Here is a 15,892-nt window from a genome sequence, read left to right on the forward strand (position 1 = left end):
TGGCCTTTTTTTCTTTTTTTTTAAAGAATGTGTTTACTTGTTAAGTGTTTTTTCCCAGGCCTCACAGAAAACTTTATCAATTTATGGAATTTCATTAGGAGATAGGTAAATATCAACTACAAAGAAAATATTTCTCATAAGGTTGAAGTTGGTATGAGGGGACAGCCAAGAATAATCCCAGACTCTTCAATTCTAAGCCCTAACACTATATAAACAAGGAGGAAGAATTTCTCTAATAAATAAGACAAAAGTTAAGAGAGAAAGACTTCTTCCAAAGATGTCTCACACACCTTGTGCTGTTTGAGCAGGAATGGTAAGAGCATGAGCATCCCCCCGTCGTGCACGATCCACCACACGTCAATGTTGCCCTCAGAAAACTGCTCCACGTTGCTGGGAAAGAACGAGATGTTTTTAGCCACTAGCAGGGCCAGATGGGCAGCAGTCGTCACTCGAACTGTTCCTACGGAGAAAAAAGAGAATCAGGATGAGCAGAGAGGCCTTAGGATTGTCCTGCCTCCCACCGTGACAGGAAAGCAAGGATAAGGTCCCTTTACATTTGTTTGAGCAAGGTGTACTATTTATATAGTAGGTTGTTCCCATCAAGTAACAAAAATCACTGAGAAAAAAAAGAAAAGCTAACAGAATTAGATTAAATACCATGATGTACATCACTAGATATATTCTGTTGACTACATCTCTAAGGGGGGATATGTGAATTTGGGAGATTCTGGAGCTGAAGGACAACGCTTCCAGTTCTTGTGAGAATGCCCATGTGGGAGCTCGCAAATGAAAACTTCCATTTCTGCAATACTTCCTAACATAAGACTTGACAGAGATCAACACTCACAAACATAATGTAAAGCTGGGGGGGTGCGTAGAATAAGGTGATTACTACTAGTAGCTACTTAGGTGCCCTTATAAGACCATGCTTAAGCAATGGCATGGTCTCTACTCAGGGGGCTAGGGGATGGGGCTGGGTAACAGGGATTTAACTATACCCCCTATTGGGACCCTTGTGATAGTATGAGAAATGTTTGTACCAATAAAAGTCTTCCAAGCTCGAGCATCTTCACTTTGGCGCCAGCCATTAGGCCATCCCATCACCACTGTGTTGTGCTTCATGCCTCCAAGGCCGCATGACTGGATGAGGTGGGAAATGCCCTCTTTCAGCTTGGCGGCCACCACCAGCTGGCTGAATCCTTTCACCTTCTCTGCCTCCATGAGGTGCTTTATGGTCTGAAAGAGAAACAGAACTTCAGCACTGAATTGCTTCATCCTGGACCTTTCAACTTCTTACTCCTTCTCTAATTCCCTCCCTCTTTCCAGTCTGCCTGCAACTGTATCTCCCATAGAAAAGTCCAAAGAGTTCAATTTATCCCAAAGAAATTTCATGATCCTTTGTCTTTTGCACTTTCCAAGTGCTTAATATATCTAGGTGGTTGTCTACATGTAGTTCCTCTGCCTTTTTCTCTATTCTACTTTATTTTTCTTTGTAACATACCCTCAAAATTGAGAAATAGGGATCTTCACAAAATGAATAGTCAATATTCTTTTTTGTTACTGCTTCTCCTTGCTGGTTGGCTCCTTGCTTCTACTCTTTTATTTTTATTTTTGAATTTTTATTTATTCATTTTTTTTTTTAGAGAGAGGAGAGGGAGAGACAGAGAGAGAGATGCTGGAAGCATCAACTCCCATATGTGCCTTGACCAGGCAAGCCCAGGGTTTCGAACCGGCGACTTCAGCATTTCCAGGTCAATGCTTTATTCACTGCGCCACCACAGGTCATTCTTTTTTGATTGACCAAGATAAATATGATCTTCCTTCCTCAGTCAGGCATGCCCTGACTCATATTACTAGAAACTTAATCTGATAATTCAGTTTTGCTTAAGAATTTTCTCAGGTATGTTTTCTTTTTTGTCTCTCCTATTTCCATATTCTTTTTTATATTTTAATGATTATTGATGACATTTATATTTGCTTTATTATTCTTTTATTTATTCAAACCAATTTGGACATGTTTTTCATTTAATCTTACTCTACCCTCTTGGTGGAAAGGTGAAGGGAATAATGATGTGGAAAATGGAAATGATTTTCCCAAGATTAAGTTAGTGGTATAGCTAGGATATTATAGTTTTTATATAGTTTTTAGGGTTTCAAAGAATTCTAAAACAAAATCCAATAAAAATTTTGAAATATATATATATAATTGGAAATGTGTCCAAACATAGGCTTAGTTCTATCACTTATAAGAAGTATTAGAGTGAAAACTATTTTCTTCTTCAGGGAGAACTTCAATATTTAGTTAATCAGAAGTAGCAGAGAAATCTTGCTTATGATACAATGAAGACTGGCAAAGAAGAAAAGTTGTTGCTCTTTGCTTCTTGTAGTCATAAGATTGAGAAAAATCATCCCCATACTTGGAAGGGTAGATTTATTTACGACTGCTCTCAGGGCTGAGACAATGTGTGGAGTCCTCTGGAAATAGTGCTTAGCCTTGATACCCTTATAGTTCAGTGATGCTTTAAATAGGAAGGAAGGCGCCCTGGCCGGTTGGCTCAGTGGTAGAGCGTCGGCCTGGCGTGCAGAAGTCCCGGGTTCGATTCCCAGCCAGGGCACACAGGAGAGGCACCCATCTGCTTCTCCACCCCTCCCCGTCTCCTTCCTCTCTGTCTCTCTCTTCCCCTCCCACAGCGAGGCTCCATTGGAGCAAAAGATGGCCGGGGCGCTGGGGATGGCTCCTTGGCCTCTGCCCCAGGCACTGGAGTGGCTCTGGTCGCAACAGAGCGACGCCCCGGAGGGGCAGAGCATCGCCCCCTGGTGGGCAGAGCGTCGCCCCCTGGTGGGCGTGCCGGGTGGATCCCGGTCCGGCGCATGCGGGAGTCCGTCTGACTGTCTCTCCCTGTTTCCAGCTTCAGAAAAATACAAAAAAAAAAAATAACAAAATAAATAGGAAGGAAGGCTACATTACTATCTTTTGGCTTATCTTATTATTTGGGAGAATAGGATTGTTCAAAGCCATCCTGCAAAGGGAAATCTAGATTACTCAGGAAAGGGAGTAACTTGGATCTATGAGGTCTTACTACTTAACATCACAAAACCATAAGCTAAATTCCACTGAGCTAATAAGCCTTGACTCTTACCTGTTCAGCAGCTAAAGCTTCACCATAGTTCTCCAGGAAGTTCCCCACAATGACAGAGCCCACAATTGTGAGACCCTTTCCTGCTTTAAGCTGTGAAGCAAAGGTGAGGAGGCGAGGATGCTTGACATGTAAGTCTTCATCCAGTTTCAGCAATACAAGCAACTGAGGCCTGTAAAGAAATTGTTGGGGAAGTGAGGGACGCGGGTGTGGGTGAAAACAGAATGGCAGTTCTACCCCTTAATTCTTGAGATCTGTATCAAGTATGTACTTTGACAGAAGGAAGAGATTAGCAGAAATGATAAGAGTATAGAATTATTTTTAATCCTTCCAGTATTATCTCAAATTGATCAATCTTTAAGGAAGAATAAAAATGGTAGAAACTTAGATCAGAAAAAACATAAAGAAAAGTAATAAAAAAATCAAGGATTTGAAACATGAAGAAAAAAGAATAAAGAAATACAAGATTTGGGACAGTTCAAAACAGGTCCATTATACCAATTCCTTGAGCCATGTGATTTCCTTATCCTGTAATCAATGATACACACATTTCTGTGTGTAGCTATGTGCCAAACACTACTAAAACTGTTAATTTTCTTTCTTTTTTTTTAAAGTCTTGTTTATATCTATCTATCTATCTATCTTTTTTTTACTGAGGTAACTGGTTAATAACATTATAATTCAATATCTGTATATGCTATTACATGCTCACCACCAAAGTCTAGTTTCTATCCATTACCATATATTTGGCCCCTTTTACCCACTTTGCCCTGCCCCACCCCTTCGTCACCTCCAGTTTTTAGTGTGCGGAGGGCCTTCCTCCAGCCGAAGCAAAGCAAACCGGGCTGCACTGAGGGATAACCCCCGGATACCATCACCCCATTCTTTCTCAGCTCTGGGAAGGAGAAATGAGAAAAGAACAGGAACAGATTTAAACTAGAGCAAGTACAATTTCAAAAAATAACATTTATTTTTTCTGAATCTAAAGGTAACATACACAAGGCAGAAGATTAAAACTCCTATTAATGAGTTCTGTAGTGCTCTTTACCAACACCATGAACTCACTGTAAGCAGATCACCACTACTGTTCATCAACACACAGCACTAAAATCAGTTCAGAATAATGGCTGGACGGGTCACTTACTTGTCCATCTATGTACTACTCAAAATAAATTATGTAAAGTAGCAATTTGAATTATGAAATTAACATAGACCCAAAGTTTATTTTGAAAATAATGGAAAAAAGTAAAATTCAATGTAAATTTGTGAATCACTTATTTACACACATTTCTGTGTGTAGCTTCCTGAATTGCCAATTGTTGGAAGTTATTGGTCAAGTCTTAGTTGTTACGAAGTTATTTAGGACTAACTTCTTTTTCAATTCAGAGAACTCCCTTGACAGAGGTCTTTATATCTATGTTATACTTTGTTTAATACTCATTACTATTTGGATATGTGCTTTTAGTTATTTTTTCCATCACTCCATTCATACTTTCTCAACAGGTTTCCCTTGTAATTAAAAGCTGTGTCTATAGGATGGTTAAGAGAATCAGCAGGGGTTGATTCCTAATGCAATTTTCTTTGGGTTGACTTGAACTAGTTAGTTTTGATACTTTTAGCAGTGATCAAGGTCAAATCCACACTCACCCTTGGTACTCAATGTACTTGTAGATCATACCAGCTATTATCATAGCTACGATGGCATAATACCAGGAAGAAATGAACATCAGCGCTAGACAGACACTCATTCCCATGAAAGAGAGGGCCCTAGAAAATTAAAAACAAAAACACAAACACAAAAGTGTTCTAAGTAGCTCAAAAGGAAGCCTGTGCTAGAGGTGCTTTTTATTTATTCATTTTTTTTCATTTACTTATTGATTTTAGAGAGAGAGGAAAGGAGAGAGAGAGAGAACAGCGATTTGTTATGCTATTTATTTATGCACTCATTGGTTGATTCTTGTATGTGCCTTGACCAGGAATGGAACCTGCAACCTTGGTGTTTCCAGATAATGCTCTAACCAACTGAGCTACCTGGCCAGGGCCTGGAGGTGCTTTTTAACCCTTTGAGCGTGAGTTTTTTTCATGCTCGCTGACTCCTAGGGATGAGTTTCTTTTCAAAAAATGAAATTAGTTCCAGTTACAGTTTTATTAACTTAAAATCATGTTTGATAACCAATTTATGGAAACAAGAAGAACATACATTTGCCTTTTTTTTAATGTTGCCTTACACATTTTTAAAATAAAAATTTTTGTACGATCGTACTCTGGATGGTCAGGAGGCACGAGGACATACACGAACGTTCATACTACTCAAAGGGTTAAACTGTGGCAAGATATTATTTTTTAAACAAACCAAAAAACCACACAAAAACAAAACAAAACCTTAACTTGTGTAAAATGCAATAACAATGAATTAGACAACTATATTTACTGAAGTTCTTCTGTGTAATTTCTTAGCTCTATAATTGGTTTCAAAGAATAAAAAGGAGAACTGTTAATCTGGAGACGATTAAGATCTAATGAAAATATAGGGTGGTTAGAGAAAGAGAAAACACAAAAGCAAAATAGTAACAAAAAAGTTCATAATGAACTTTTAACTAAAGTTAAAGCTAGAAGGAGGATTGGAGGTGTTAAGATTGTTGAAGATCTAAGTTTTTGTCAGATAAAGGTCACATCAATGCCTACTGGTAATTGAAGCAGAGAGGGGTCAAGGAGAAAGAGGAATGTAGCAACAGGTACATATAGGATATATTAAAGAACTTTTAGCTATGAAAAAAAAGAAATGGGAAAGAAATGGGGTGGTGGCTAAAAACATGATGGCTCCCTTAGCACTGAGGAGTCTTGAACATGATAGCAGCAGACGTAGCAACATTTCACTGCGAGCTTTACTGTGCGATAAGCACTTGAGAGTAACTCAAAGCAACCCTATGAAAAACATCCCTAGGAGACAGGTAACACTAGTTTATAAATAAGTAAAATAAAATTTTTGTGGTTATGTTCTTTGTTGAAGGTTACAAAGCTAGGAAATAGTAAAGCTGACATTTCAAGTTAGCCAATAAGGATCAAGTTAGTACAGTTAGAAGTGTGAACTAAATGAAATTGTCATAAGGAAGAGAGTTTGAGGATAGTAATGATTAGAACACTAGAGCACAGACAGAAAACAATGAAGTCCACTGCTTAGCCAAGAGTGAAATGGGAAAAGAAACATACAAAGGGAGAGTGGTTTTAACCTGAAGAATGTAGCAGGATGAACATATTTATTTCATAGTTTTGATCTTTATTCTTAAGTGGGTGTTATCAATTATTATAAAGCAATATATAAAAAACATGGTAGTAGGTTGGGAATTTAGGTGAGCATTAAAAGTTGAACTAGCTGGCCAAGAAAAAAATTACATCAAGGTCCCAAACTTCCTAGTTTCCTAAATTCAATGATAGGCTCTCTCCAAATGTGAGGGTGTGGGGGGAAGAAGAAGGACAGAAGACTCACCAGTGGTAATAGCGGAACCGGGGTCTCCAGTTGGGTGTTCGAAGTAATGTTTGCAAGGCACATGCCAAGTTCACAAAGAGGTAACACATGAGAAAAAACCTGGCAGAGTGAAAAAGTAAAAGGAATGATTCTTCAAGGGCTATTTTAAATAACCCGGATCTTTGCTGAATTGAAACCTTTGTTCTAACCCACTAGCCTTTGATTAAGATAGGAAGTAGAGAAATGTAAACTTTTTTCCTACAAAGCTGCTCACTCACCTGTGTTCTCTCTTGGCGATGATATAAATATTCCCCACCCAGATATTATTCGCTACTCATCCTGGTCTCAAATTCACTTTTCAAGTCCTATGGATTGTACATATTTAAAAATCTCTAACACTATCACCTTAGTTTAGGACCTAATTGCTTCTTTGCTAGATTAGTTAAATAAGCTTCCAACTGGCATTCCTAGCTTAATTTTAGCTTCCTTCTGTCTTTTGTATCAAATTGATGATTCTAAAACATAAATAATCATTTTGTTCTCAAAGTATTACCGTTCTTCCAGGTAAAAGTTCTAGGTACTTTGTGATCTGGCTCTACCTGCTTCTCTGGTCTGCTGCTTCCCAACACGCACCCTCCACTAACTGCTTTCAGTTCCCCGGATGTTCTGCATTATTTTATCCCTCAATTTCTTTTTTTTTTTTTTTTTTTTAATTTTATTTATTCATTTTAGAGGGGGGGGGGAGAAGGGGAGGGGGAGGAGCAGAAAGCATCAACTCCCATATGTGCCTTGACCGGGCAAGCCCAGGGTTTCGAACCGGCAACCTCAGGGTTCCAGGTTGACGTTTTATCCACTGCGCCATCGCAGGTCAGGCTATACATGTGGGGTTTTTTTTTTTTAATTTTTTTTTTTTTTAAATTCATTTTAGAGAGGAGAGGGGGAGAGAGAGAATGAGAGAGAGAAGGGGGAGGAGCAGGAAGCATCAACTCCCATATGTGCTTTGACCAGGCAAGCCAGGGTTTTGAACCGGCAACCTCAGTGTTTCCAGGTTGACGCTTTATCCACTGCGCCACCACAGGTCAGGCATCCCTCAATTTCTTAACACACATGTTCTGCCTGGAATATCTTTCACCCCTTTGTTGCTTAGCAAATAGCTTATCCTCCTTCAGGATACAAATGTCACTTCCTCTAGAACACCTTTCTCGATTCTCAGTCCGTTTAGATGCCTCACTTAAGAGCCCTTCTAGCACTCAGTGTGCACCTTTACCTCAGTCTTCACCACACTGTACAGGAATCATTGCTTCCTTCACCTACGCATTCCAAGTATAGTGCCCAGTGCTATGTAGGTAGTAAGTCATGAATAAGTCCCAGCTGAATGAATACAAGCTAACAGTGAGAGTAAATGCCCAACTGATAACAATCAGACATGAAAGCAAAGAGCCTCTGAAGTTACATAGGAAGAAACCATGACAATTAGCTATACTTTCATGTAAATATTTATCGCGAAAATACTTATTATTTAGGTGAAGTTACACCTGTAGTTTGCTCAATCTGTTATCACTACTGTTATATGCCTGATGGAAATCAACATATATTTTACATTACATAAGCAAGAGTAGTGAAGCCAATAAATGGCTCTTACATGGAAAGAATTGGGGCCACAAGATCCAGAGAGGCGATCAGGATTCCCAGCTCTGCAATGGCAGCAGTCAGAAGTAAAGCCCAGGTAGGCTCGCCATTGGCTTTGCTGTGACCAAAAACCTGTACAGAGAAGGGAAACATCAGACAATGGAGTGTGGGGAGTGTTTGAGTCAATGCTACAGTTTTAGATATCCAAAAAATAATAGTCTTACAACTGTACTATCTTTTTATTTCTATTTTTTCTTTTTTTATTTATTGATATTTTGAGAGAGGAGACAGAGAGATAGGAAAGAGAAAGAGGGGAAGAAGCAGGAAGCAGTACTAGTTGTTTCCCACATGTGCCTTGACTGGGCAAGGCCGGGGTTTCAAACTGGTGACCTCAGTGTTCCAGCTTGACGCTTTGTCCACTGCGCCACCACTGGTCAGGCAATTGTACCACCATTACTCAACTTACATATAAACTTATGCTATAGATTTACAGCCTTATACTAAAAACTCACATATCTTTTTTTTTTTATTCATTTTAGAGAGGAGAGGGAGAGACAGAGGAGAGACAGAAGGGGGGAGGAGCTGGAAGCATCAACTCCCATATGTGCCTTGACCAGGTAAGCCCAGGGTTTCAAACCGGTGACCTCAGCATTTCCAGGTCAACGCTTTATCCACTGCGCCACCACAGGTCAGGCCACATATCTTCATATTATATGATCTAGTAATTTCTAAGCCTAAAAGACCACACTGCTTCTCATAAGACCCGAGGAAAAAGGCAAGAGGAGACAAGAAAGGGTGCCTCACCCTCAGGAAGGGTATGATGTTATCCTTTGCAATAGCCTGCAGCAGCCGTGGCGCACCTGTGAGACTCTGAAGTCCAGCCCCACATGTTGAGAAGAAGGAGCCAATAAGGATCACCCATGGGGATGGCCAAGATAAGGTGCCTACCACCAGATTACCCTTCACAGCATCCCCAAACCTAAGGGAGAAATAAGAGTGAGGAAGTTTAATGTGGAAATAACTTTAGACTGTTTGGTGCAAGAGGCCTAGCTTTTGGTCTGTCTTGGCGTTCGGCATGCCTTCATCACTAAGCCTAATGATTTCTAGCTTTTTGATTTAAAATGAGAACGTGCGACACTTTCTTTCACTTAAAAACATAGAGGTCATTGTAGGGTACTGTCTGGCCCAATTTCAATATTGTGTCTCAGGGAATGGGGAAGCCTGAGGAGGGGAGGGAGAGAGATGGGGGATCTGCCAGTCAGAGGAGCAGTGAGAACAGACAGAACATTTAGTTTACAGTCTTACGTGGGCACGGTTTGTAGTGCCCCAAAACAATTACAATAGTAACATCAAAAATCACTAATCACAGATCACCATAACATATATAATAATTAAAAAGTTGGAAATACTATGAGAATTACAGAAATGTAAGAGACACAAAGTAAGCAAATGCTATTGGAAAAATGGCACTGATAGACTTGCTAGATATATTGTTGCCATAAACCTTTAATTTGTAAAAAAAAACTCAGTCTCTGTGAAGTGCAATAAAATTAGGCATGCCTGTATTAGTGTTCCTGTTCTCAAAGAACTCAATCTAGTAGGGGAGAGAGATATGGAAAAAAGCTGCAATATAGTATGGTGACTACAATAATACAGCATGTTCAATACAGTGGTTGAACAAAGGGAGGGGTGGTTATCCCAGTTTGGATGAGTCTGGAATGCTTCACAGGATAGGAGATTCTTAGTTTATTTACTTTTAAAGAAATGATGTCAGAGTAATGGCGGCATGAGAGATACTCCTGATATCTTCACTTGAAATTTCAACAAACTGAACAACTATAATGCAGTGAAGGAATCCCAGCTGGGCTTGCAGGCATGCCTGAAAGATCTGTGTAACACATGGACTAAAGGTGGGATGGGGTGAAAAGGGGGGTGGGAGATAAAACACAATCATCAATGGCTTTGGAGAGGAGACAAACCCGGGTTTTTTTGTCTGTTTTAAATTTTTTTTTAATTTATTCATTTTAGAGAGGAGAGAGACAGAGAGACAGAGAGAGAGAAGAGGGAGGAGCAGGAAGCATCAACTCCCATATGTGCCTTGACCAGACAAGTGCAGGGTTTCGAACAGGCAACCTCAGCGTTCCAGGTCAACGCTTTATCCACTGCGCCAGCCCAGGTCAGGCCGTTTTTTTATTCTCTGCCACACTGGGGAGGAGGGGTGCTCAGGCTGTTTGGAATTTGTCTGAAGGGTATGGAGAAGGGAACCCAGAATGACTGGGTCTCCTTCTGCCAGGAAGAGTGGTAAGATAGAGGGGCAGAGAAACCAAAGTGGCCAGAGCACAGGGTCATGGTCAGTGCTCCTGCAGTCTGCCTGCAGTCTACACTCAGCAGACACAGAGAAAGCTAAGGTGTGGCTCCCAGCCTTCCAGATACTGCCTCTCTCACCTCACAGTATGAAGAGTGGCAGAGACAAACCCCACAGCTAGCTCTCCAAACCCACTCTCCCCGAAAGAACAGAGGTGGTCCCTGTTTGGTCTCCAGGTCTGTGGAAACAAGGGGAGGAGCACCCGGAAGCCTGAGATTGCCATTGCTAGAGCCATAAAGCTGAAGTCGTAAAGCCCCCATAACACGCCCTACCCACCAACATGACTGGCCCTGCCTATATCATTGCCACAGCAACATCTCAGTGGCGGACAGCCAGGAGTTTCACAGAGCTAAAACTTATAATAATACAGCAACACCTACTGGAAGAAACCTCTCAAAACCGAAATTTATTTTCCATGTATTTTCTTCATTTTTTTCCTTTTTCTTTCTTATTTTTTTTCTCTTCTCTCTTTTGGATTTTGTTTTCTTTAATTTTTATATATTTTATTCTTATTTTTTTCTGGGTGTTTTTTATTTTTATTTTTTTTGGTTTTCAATCTTTTTTTTCTGAGGTTTTTCTTCTTGGCATAATTTTTAAATTTTTTATTACATTGTTTTAATTTTTCTTTTTTTCAAGTTTTTTTATGCTAGGGTTCTTAACACCACCACTTTCAAATGATATCAAGGAAGAAGAAATCGAATACCATGGCTACATAAGACAAAGATGTAGTTCAGAAAGAAAATAAAAAGTCCCTAGGAAAAAAAATCTCAACCACATGGAAACCTTGGAGTTAAATGATAAAGAATTCACAATTGAAGTTCTGAAAATACTCAACAAGGGGCAAGAAGACACCAAGAGGCAACTTAATGAGCTCAGAACACAAAATGAACACCTTAGCAAGGAGATTGAAACTTTAAAAACAGAGATGAAGAATTCGATACATAAAATGAAAACTGAGGGAGCAAGTTTGGCTAATAGAACAAGACAGATAGAGGAAAGGATCAGTGACATTGAAGGCAGGCAACTAGAGATGCTACAGAGAGAAGAGGAGAGAGACTTGTGAATTTAAAAAAAACTGAGAGCTCTACAAGAATTGTCTGACTTCATCAGAAAGAGCAATATAAGAATGGGTATATCAGAAGAAGAGAGGGAGAAGGGAATGGAGAGCCTATTCAAACAAATAATGGATGTGAATTTACCAACCCTATGGAAAGAGTTAGAGCCTCGAATCCAAGAAGCAAACAGAACACTGAGTTACATCAATCCAAACAGACCTACTCCAAGGCACACCATAATAAAATTGTCAAAAAACTATGACAGAGAAAGAATCCTCAAGGCAGCTAGGGAAAAGAAGAACATAACATATAAAGGAAAGCCCACTAGGTTATCATCAGACTTCTCAGCAGACACTCTACAAGCCAGAAGAGAGTGAACCCAAATATTCAAAGTACTGAAAGAGAGGAGTTCCCATCAAAGTTATCCTTCAAATATGAAGGGGAAATAAAAACTTTTACAGACATAGAGAAGCTGAGGGAATTTATCACCAGAAAACCCCCACTACAGGAAATACTAAAGGAGGTTATATGACCAGACACAAAAAACAAAACAAATCAAAACTACAAGTAAAAGTTCTAACAAGGTCACAAAAAATAATCTGTGATAACAATAAACATAAAAGGGGAGAGGATAAAGATCTGCAGTAGCAAAGGAGGATGAACTGTAGGAGCACTCATAAGACAAAGTTTACTCTTAGAGGATAAATGTAAATTTGGGGTGGGGGGTGGGGAATAACCCATCCTAAGAAAGGAAACCACAGAAATGTGTGAATAAGTGGAGATCTGAAACAAGGTACATTTAAGCTATGGAGCACAGGGAGTTTATGATGAATGACAGTAGGTGAAATTAGAAAAAGGTAGACAGGGCTTGATCAAAGTAATAATAGGTCTTAAATGGGCATTGACAGGTCCTGAAGCAGGAAGGTTAGTATGATCAAATTTCATGTTGTAGGAAAATCATTCTGGTGGCAGCATGGAAGGAAGATTGTTAGAAGCTGGTAAAACTGAAAAGGTAATTAAGATCCTGAAGCCCTGTACAAAGTGATGGGGATAAAGAACAGTGGAATGAACGAGTTCTATTAAGGTGAAAGGTGGAATTTATAGAGCTTAGAAACCAATTGAATGAGGGAATTAATGGAAAAAGTCTAGGATGACACTGAGGTTTCTGTGAAAGTGGTGAAGGGTGAGGCTATTAATCCCCCAAGATGGGGAAAATGAGAACAGATACAGCAGATTCCAGGGAAAAGTTTTTCTAGAATTTTTTTGCAAAAACATATTTTATACTCATAAGTGAGAAGAAAGGAAAAAATTTTTATGAAGGATACAAAGAGAGTAAGTTTCAGCTTTTATTTAGAATGGCAAATACACACTTATGTCCTAGAGGAGATGCTAGAGACAATTGAATGCTTTTTTTTTTTAAATTCTTGTTTGTTTTTGTATTTTCCAAAATTAGAAGCGGGGGAGAGGCAAACAGACAGACTTCCTCCCACATGTGCTCGATTGGGATCCACCCAGCATGCCCACCTGGGGGTGATGCTCTGCCCATCTGGGGCGTTGTTCCATTGCTACTAGAGCTGCTCTAGCACCTGAGACCGAGGCTATGGAGCCATCCTCAGCGCCCGGGTCAACTTTGCTCCAGTGGAGCCTTGGCTGCGGGAGGGGAAGAGAGAGACAGAGAGGAAGGAGAGGGGGAGGGGTGGAGAAACAGATGGGCGCTTCTCCTGTGTGCCCTGACCAGTGAATGCTTTTTTTTTTTGGTTTGTTTTTACTTGCCTTACTTTACTTTTGGCCTTGTTTTCCAAAAGCTCTTAATGTACAGGAAAGTCATTATTATTCAGACAAATTCACTACTTCATTGAGAGCTATATTCATTGTATGTCACATATTTAGAACATAATGACCCTTATAATTCACTAATCTTTTGGGGAACTATATACTGTACATATATTTCCTAATTGTTAGTTATAATAGGTACCTCAGATTGAGTTTTCAGTCTTGGAACTATGTGGAATGATCAGATATTAATAGAAGATAGACACATAATTATTACAAAGAAATCAACTACTCACTTGTCTCTGAGAACAACGCCTTCAATACATGCACCAAAAAGGACAACATTGCTTAAATCTACCATATTGAGAGTCAAGGAAACTGAAGTTCACTCTCTAAGATGAGACAAAGTAGACATTTAAGATATATACAAATACATATGTGTGTGTGTGTGTGTATTTTCTTTTTTTTTTTAGGTGACTGAAGGGGAGATAGTGAGGCAGACTCTCACATGCACCCTGACTGGAATCTACCCAGCAACCCTTTTAGGTCCAATGCTCAATAGAGAGCTATTTTTAGCACCTGAGGCTGACGCTTGGACCACCTGAACTATCCTTAGTGCCAAGGGCCATGCTCGAACCAATCGAGTCACTGGCTGTGGGAGGGTAAAATGGAGAGAAGGGGGAAAGTGAGGGGAAGAGAAGATGGTTGCTTCTCCTGTGTGCCCTGACTGGGAATTGAACCTGGGATGTCCATACACAGGGTTGATGCTCTATCCACTGAGCCACTGGCCAGGACCAAGATATTTCTCCTATCAGTAAAATGAGTTGTTACATTTACTATTCTTATAAATCCTTTCTTGAATTTTAAAGATGAGTTGGGCAGACTATCTGGTGAAAAGTGATGTTGTAGAAAGCAACTATATTATGAGGATAAAAACACTGATCACCCTAGTTCCTCTAGATCAGGGGTCTCAAACTCAACTCAGCATGTGGGCCGCAGAGCAAGATCACAGCCGTTCGGTGGGCCGCACTAGGTCTACAAAAGGCAACTGTTACGCAACACTTTTCTCACTACAGTTGAAAACAACAAAAAAAATCAGTGCAACAAGCACAATCATACATGCAGTTTACTCAGTGTCACAAAACGACCAGAAACTGTAGTTCGCATCACAACTGCTGTTAACTAAGCTAATATCTAGCTAGGATGCTAGAGAAATGAAAAATATAAGTAGGCCCCTAGGCTTACTTAATTTTATCCAAAATATTTTGAACTTCGTGGATTAGTCTGCGGGCCGCACAAAATTGTTCGGTGGGCCGCGAGTTTGAGACCCCTGCTCTAGATGTTCCTATGACTAAGACTCAGGCTGGATCCATGAAAAGGATACACACAAAGGAGGTGGTCAGGATGGCGAGGATAGTGCCAATAGGAATGGATTTTTGAGCATCTTTCAGATCTCCAGATCTGTTTGATCCAGCCATAATACCTTTAGAGAAGGAAAAGAACAAGTTAACTTATTGAGTTCCTGGACACTTCTATAGTCACACTAATACAGACACAAATCAAGAAACCCTCAGAATATAATTCTGTCACCTGAGAAAAATCACTCCTGTGTCAGATAGCTTCTAAAATAGACAACAAACCAAATGCTTACCTGTGACAGAGGGAAAGAAGATCCCCACCAGAAGAGTAAAGGAGGTGGTAATGTCAACAAAGACGTATTCATGGTCGTAGCTGCCTAGAACGTCAGAAGATTTGGCTGAGGGCTTTTCAATGATCTCTCCTTTTGGTAGATAATTACTCCAAAGATTCTCTGCAGTGGGGAAAAAGGAATATAAACAGCAGTAAGAAAAGATGATCATTAGATAATTTTTCTATCTAAATGTCCTTCTAAATCAGATTCCTCATTTATATAGTTTTTAAAGGTATGTTTGTTTCTACATGAGCACAGAAATATGCACATGTATATTGTACCATAAAGCACACATAAGTGAAAAACCCTTTTCATCTGGTTCAAAAATAATTTGACAAAATGCTTTGCTAAACACAAGTCAAGTTTACTAATGCAAATTAGGAAAATTTAAACATACTAAAGCTAAATGCTTTGCAAAGCCTGTTATTTTTTTTAGTAGTCATCAGTGCTGTTTCTTAGGGTAAACTTGTTTATGTGCAAAGAAATTTGTGGAACAAACCAGTAAGTCACTTAAGGGAAAAATTGCAGAAGTCAGGAAAACACACAATGTGGATGTAGTGACATTAAAATAGTTATATTCCGTCATTGCAGGAGGAACATTAACAATTTTACAATAATATAAATAATATTTTATTAACTTATTCTAGGTTAAAAAGTGATTTGCTCAGCTCTGCTCTCAAAAGGAGGTCGTAATTTTTAGCAGACAAAACTGTTAAGTGAGTCCCGCAAAAGAATATTTTCACTTATAGAAAAGCAGAAAGACGTTGAATTAAGAAC

At 39.5% G+C, this 15,892-nt stretch overlaps 1 protein-coding gene across 5 annotated transcripts in view; it reads right to left on the minus strand.

Moving 5' to 3' along the window:
- The window catches only part of SLC12A6 (solute carrier family 12 member 6), a 107,015-nt gene that overhangs the window by 8,202 nt on the left and 82,921 nt on the right, over window positions 1–15,892 (minus strand). For all 5 annotated transcript variants that reach the window (XM_066277237.1, XM_066277235.1, XM_066277234.1 and 2 more), the window contains 11 exons: window positions 15,077–15,235; window positions 14,810–14,908; window positions 13,722–13,779; window positions 9,037–9,211; window positions 8,246–8,364; window positions 6,625–6,723; window positions 4,785–4,904; window positions 3,928–4,032; window positions 3,141–3,309; window positions 1,041–1,236; window positions 291–460 (listed from right to left, as the gene is read on the minus strand). In XM_066277237.1, the coding sequence (XP_066133334.1) occupies window positions 291–460; window positions 1,041–1,236; window positions 3,141–3,309; window positions 3,928–4,032; window positions 4,785–4,904; window positions 6,625–6,723; window positions 8,246–8,364; window positions 9,037–9,211; window positions 13,722–13,779; window positions 14,810–14,908; window positions 15,077–15,235 (1,469 nt within the window). The remainder of the gene's footprint in view (window positions 1–290; window positions 461–1,040; window positions 1,237–3,140; window positions 3,310–3,927; window positions 4,033–4,784; window positions 4,905–6,624; window positions 6,724–8,245; window positions 8,365–9,036; window positions 9,212–13,721; window positions 13,780–14,809; window positions 14,909–15,076; window positions 15,236–15,892) is intronic.

The sequence above is a fragment of the Saccopteryx bilineata genome, chromosome 4, assembly GCF_036850765.1.
Source record: "Saccopteryx bilineata isolate mSacBil1 chromosome 4, mSacBil1_pri_phased_curated, whole genome shotgun sequence".
In the NCBI taxonomy this organism is placed as follows: Eukaryota; Metazoa; Chordata; class Mammalia; order Chiroptera; family Emballonuridae; genus Saccopteryx; species Saccopteryx bilineata.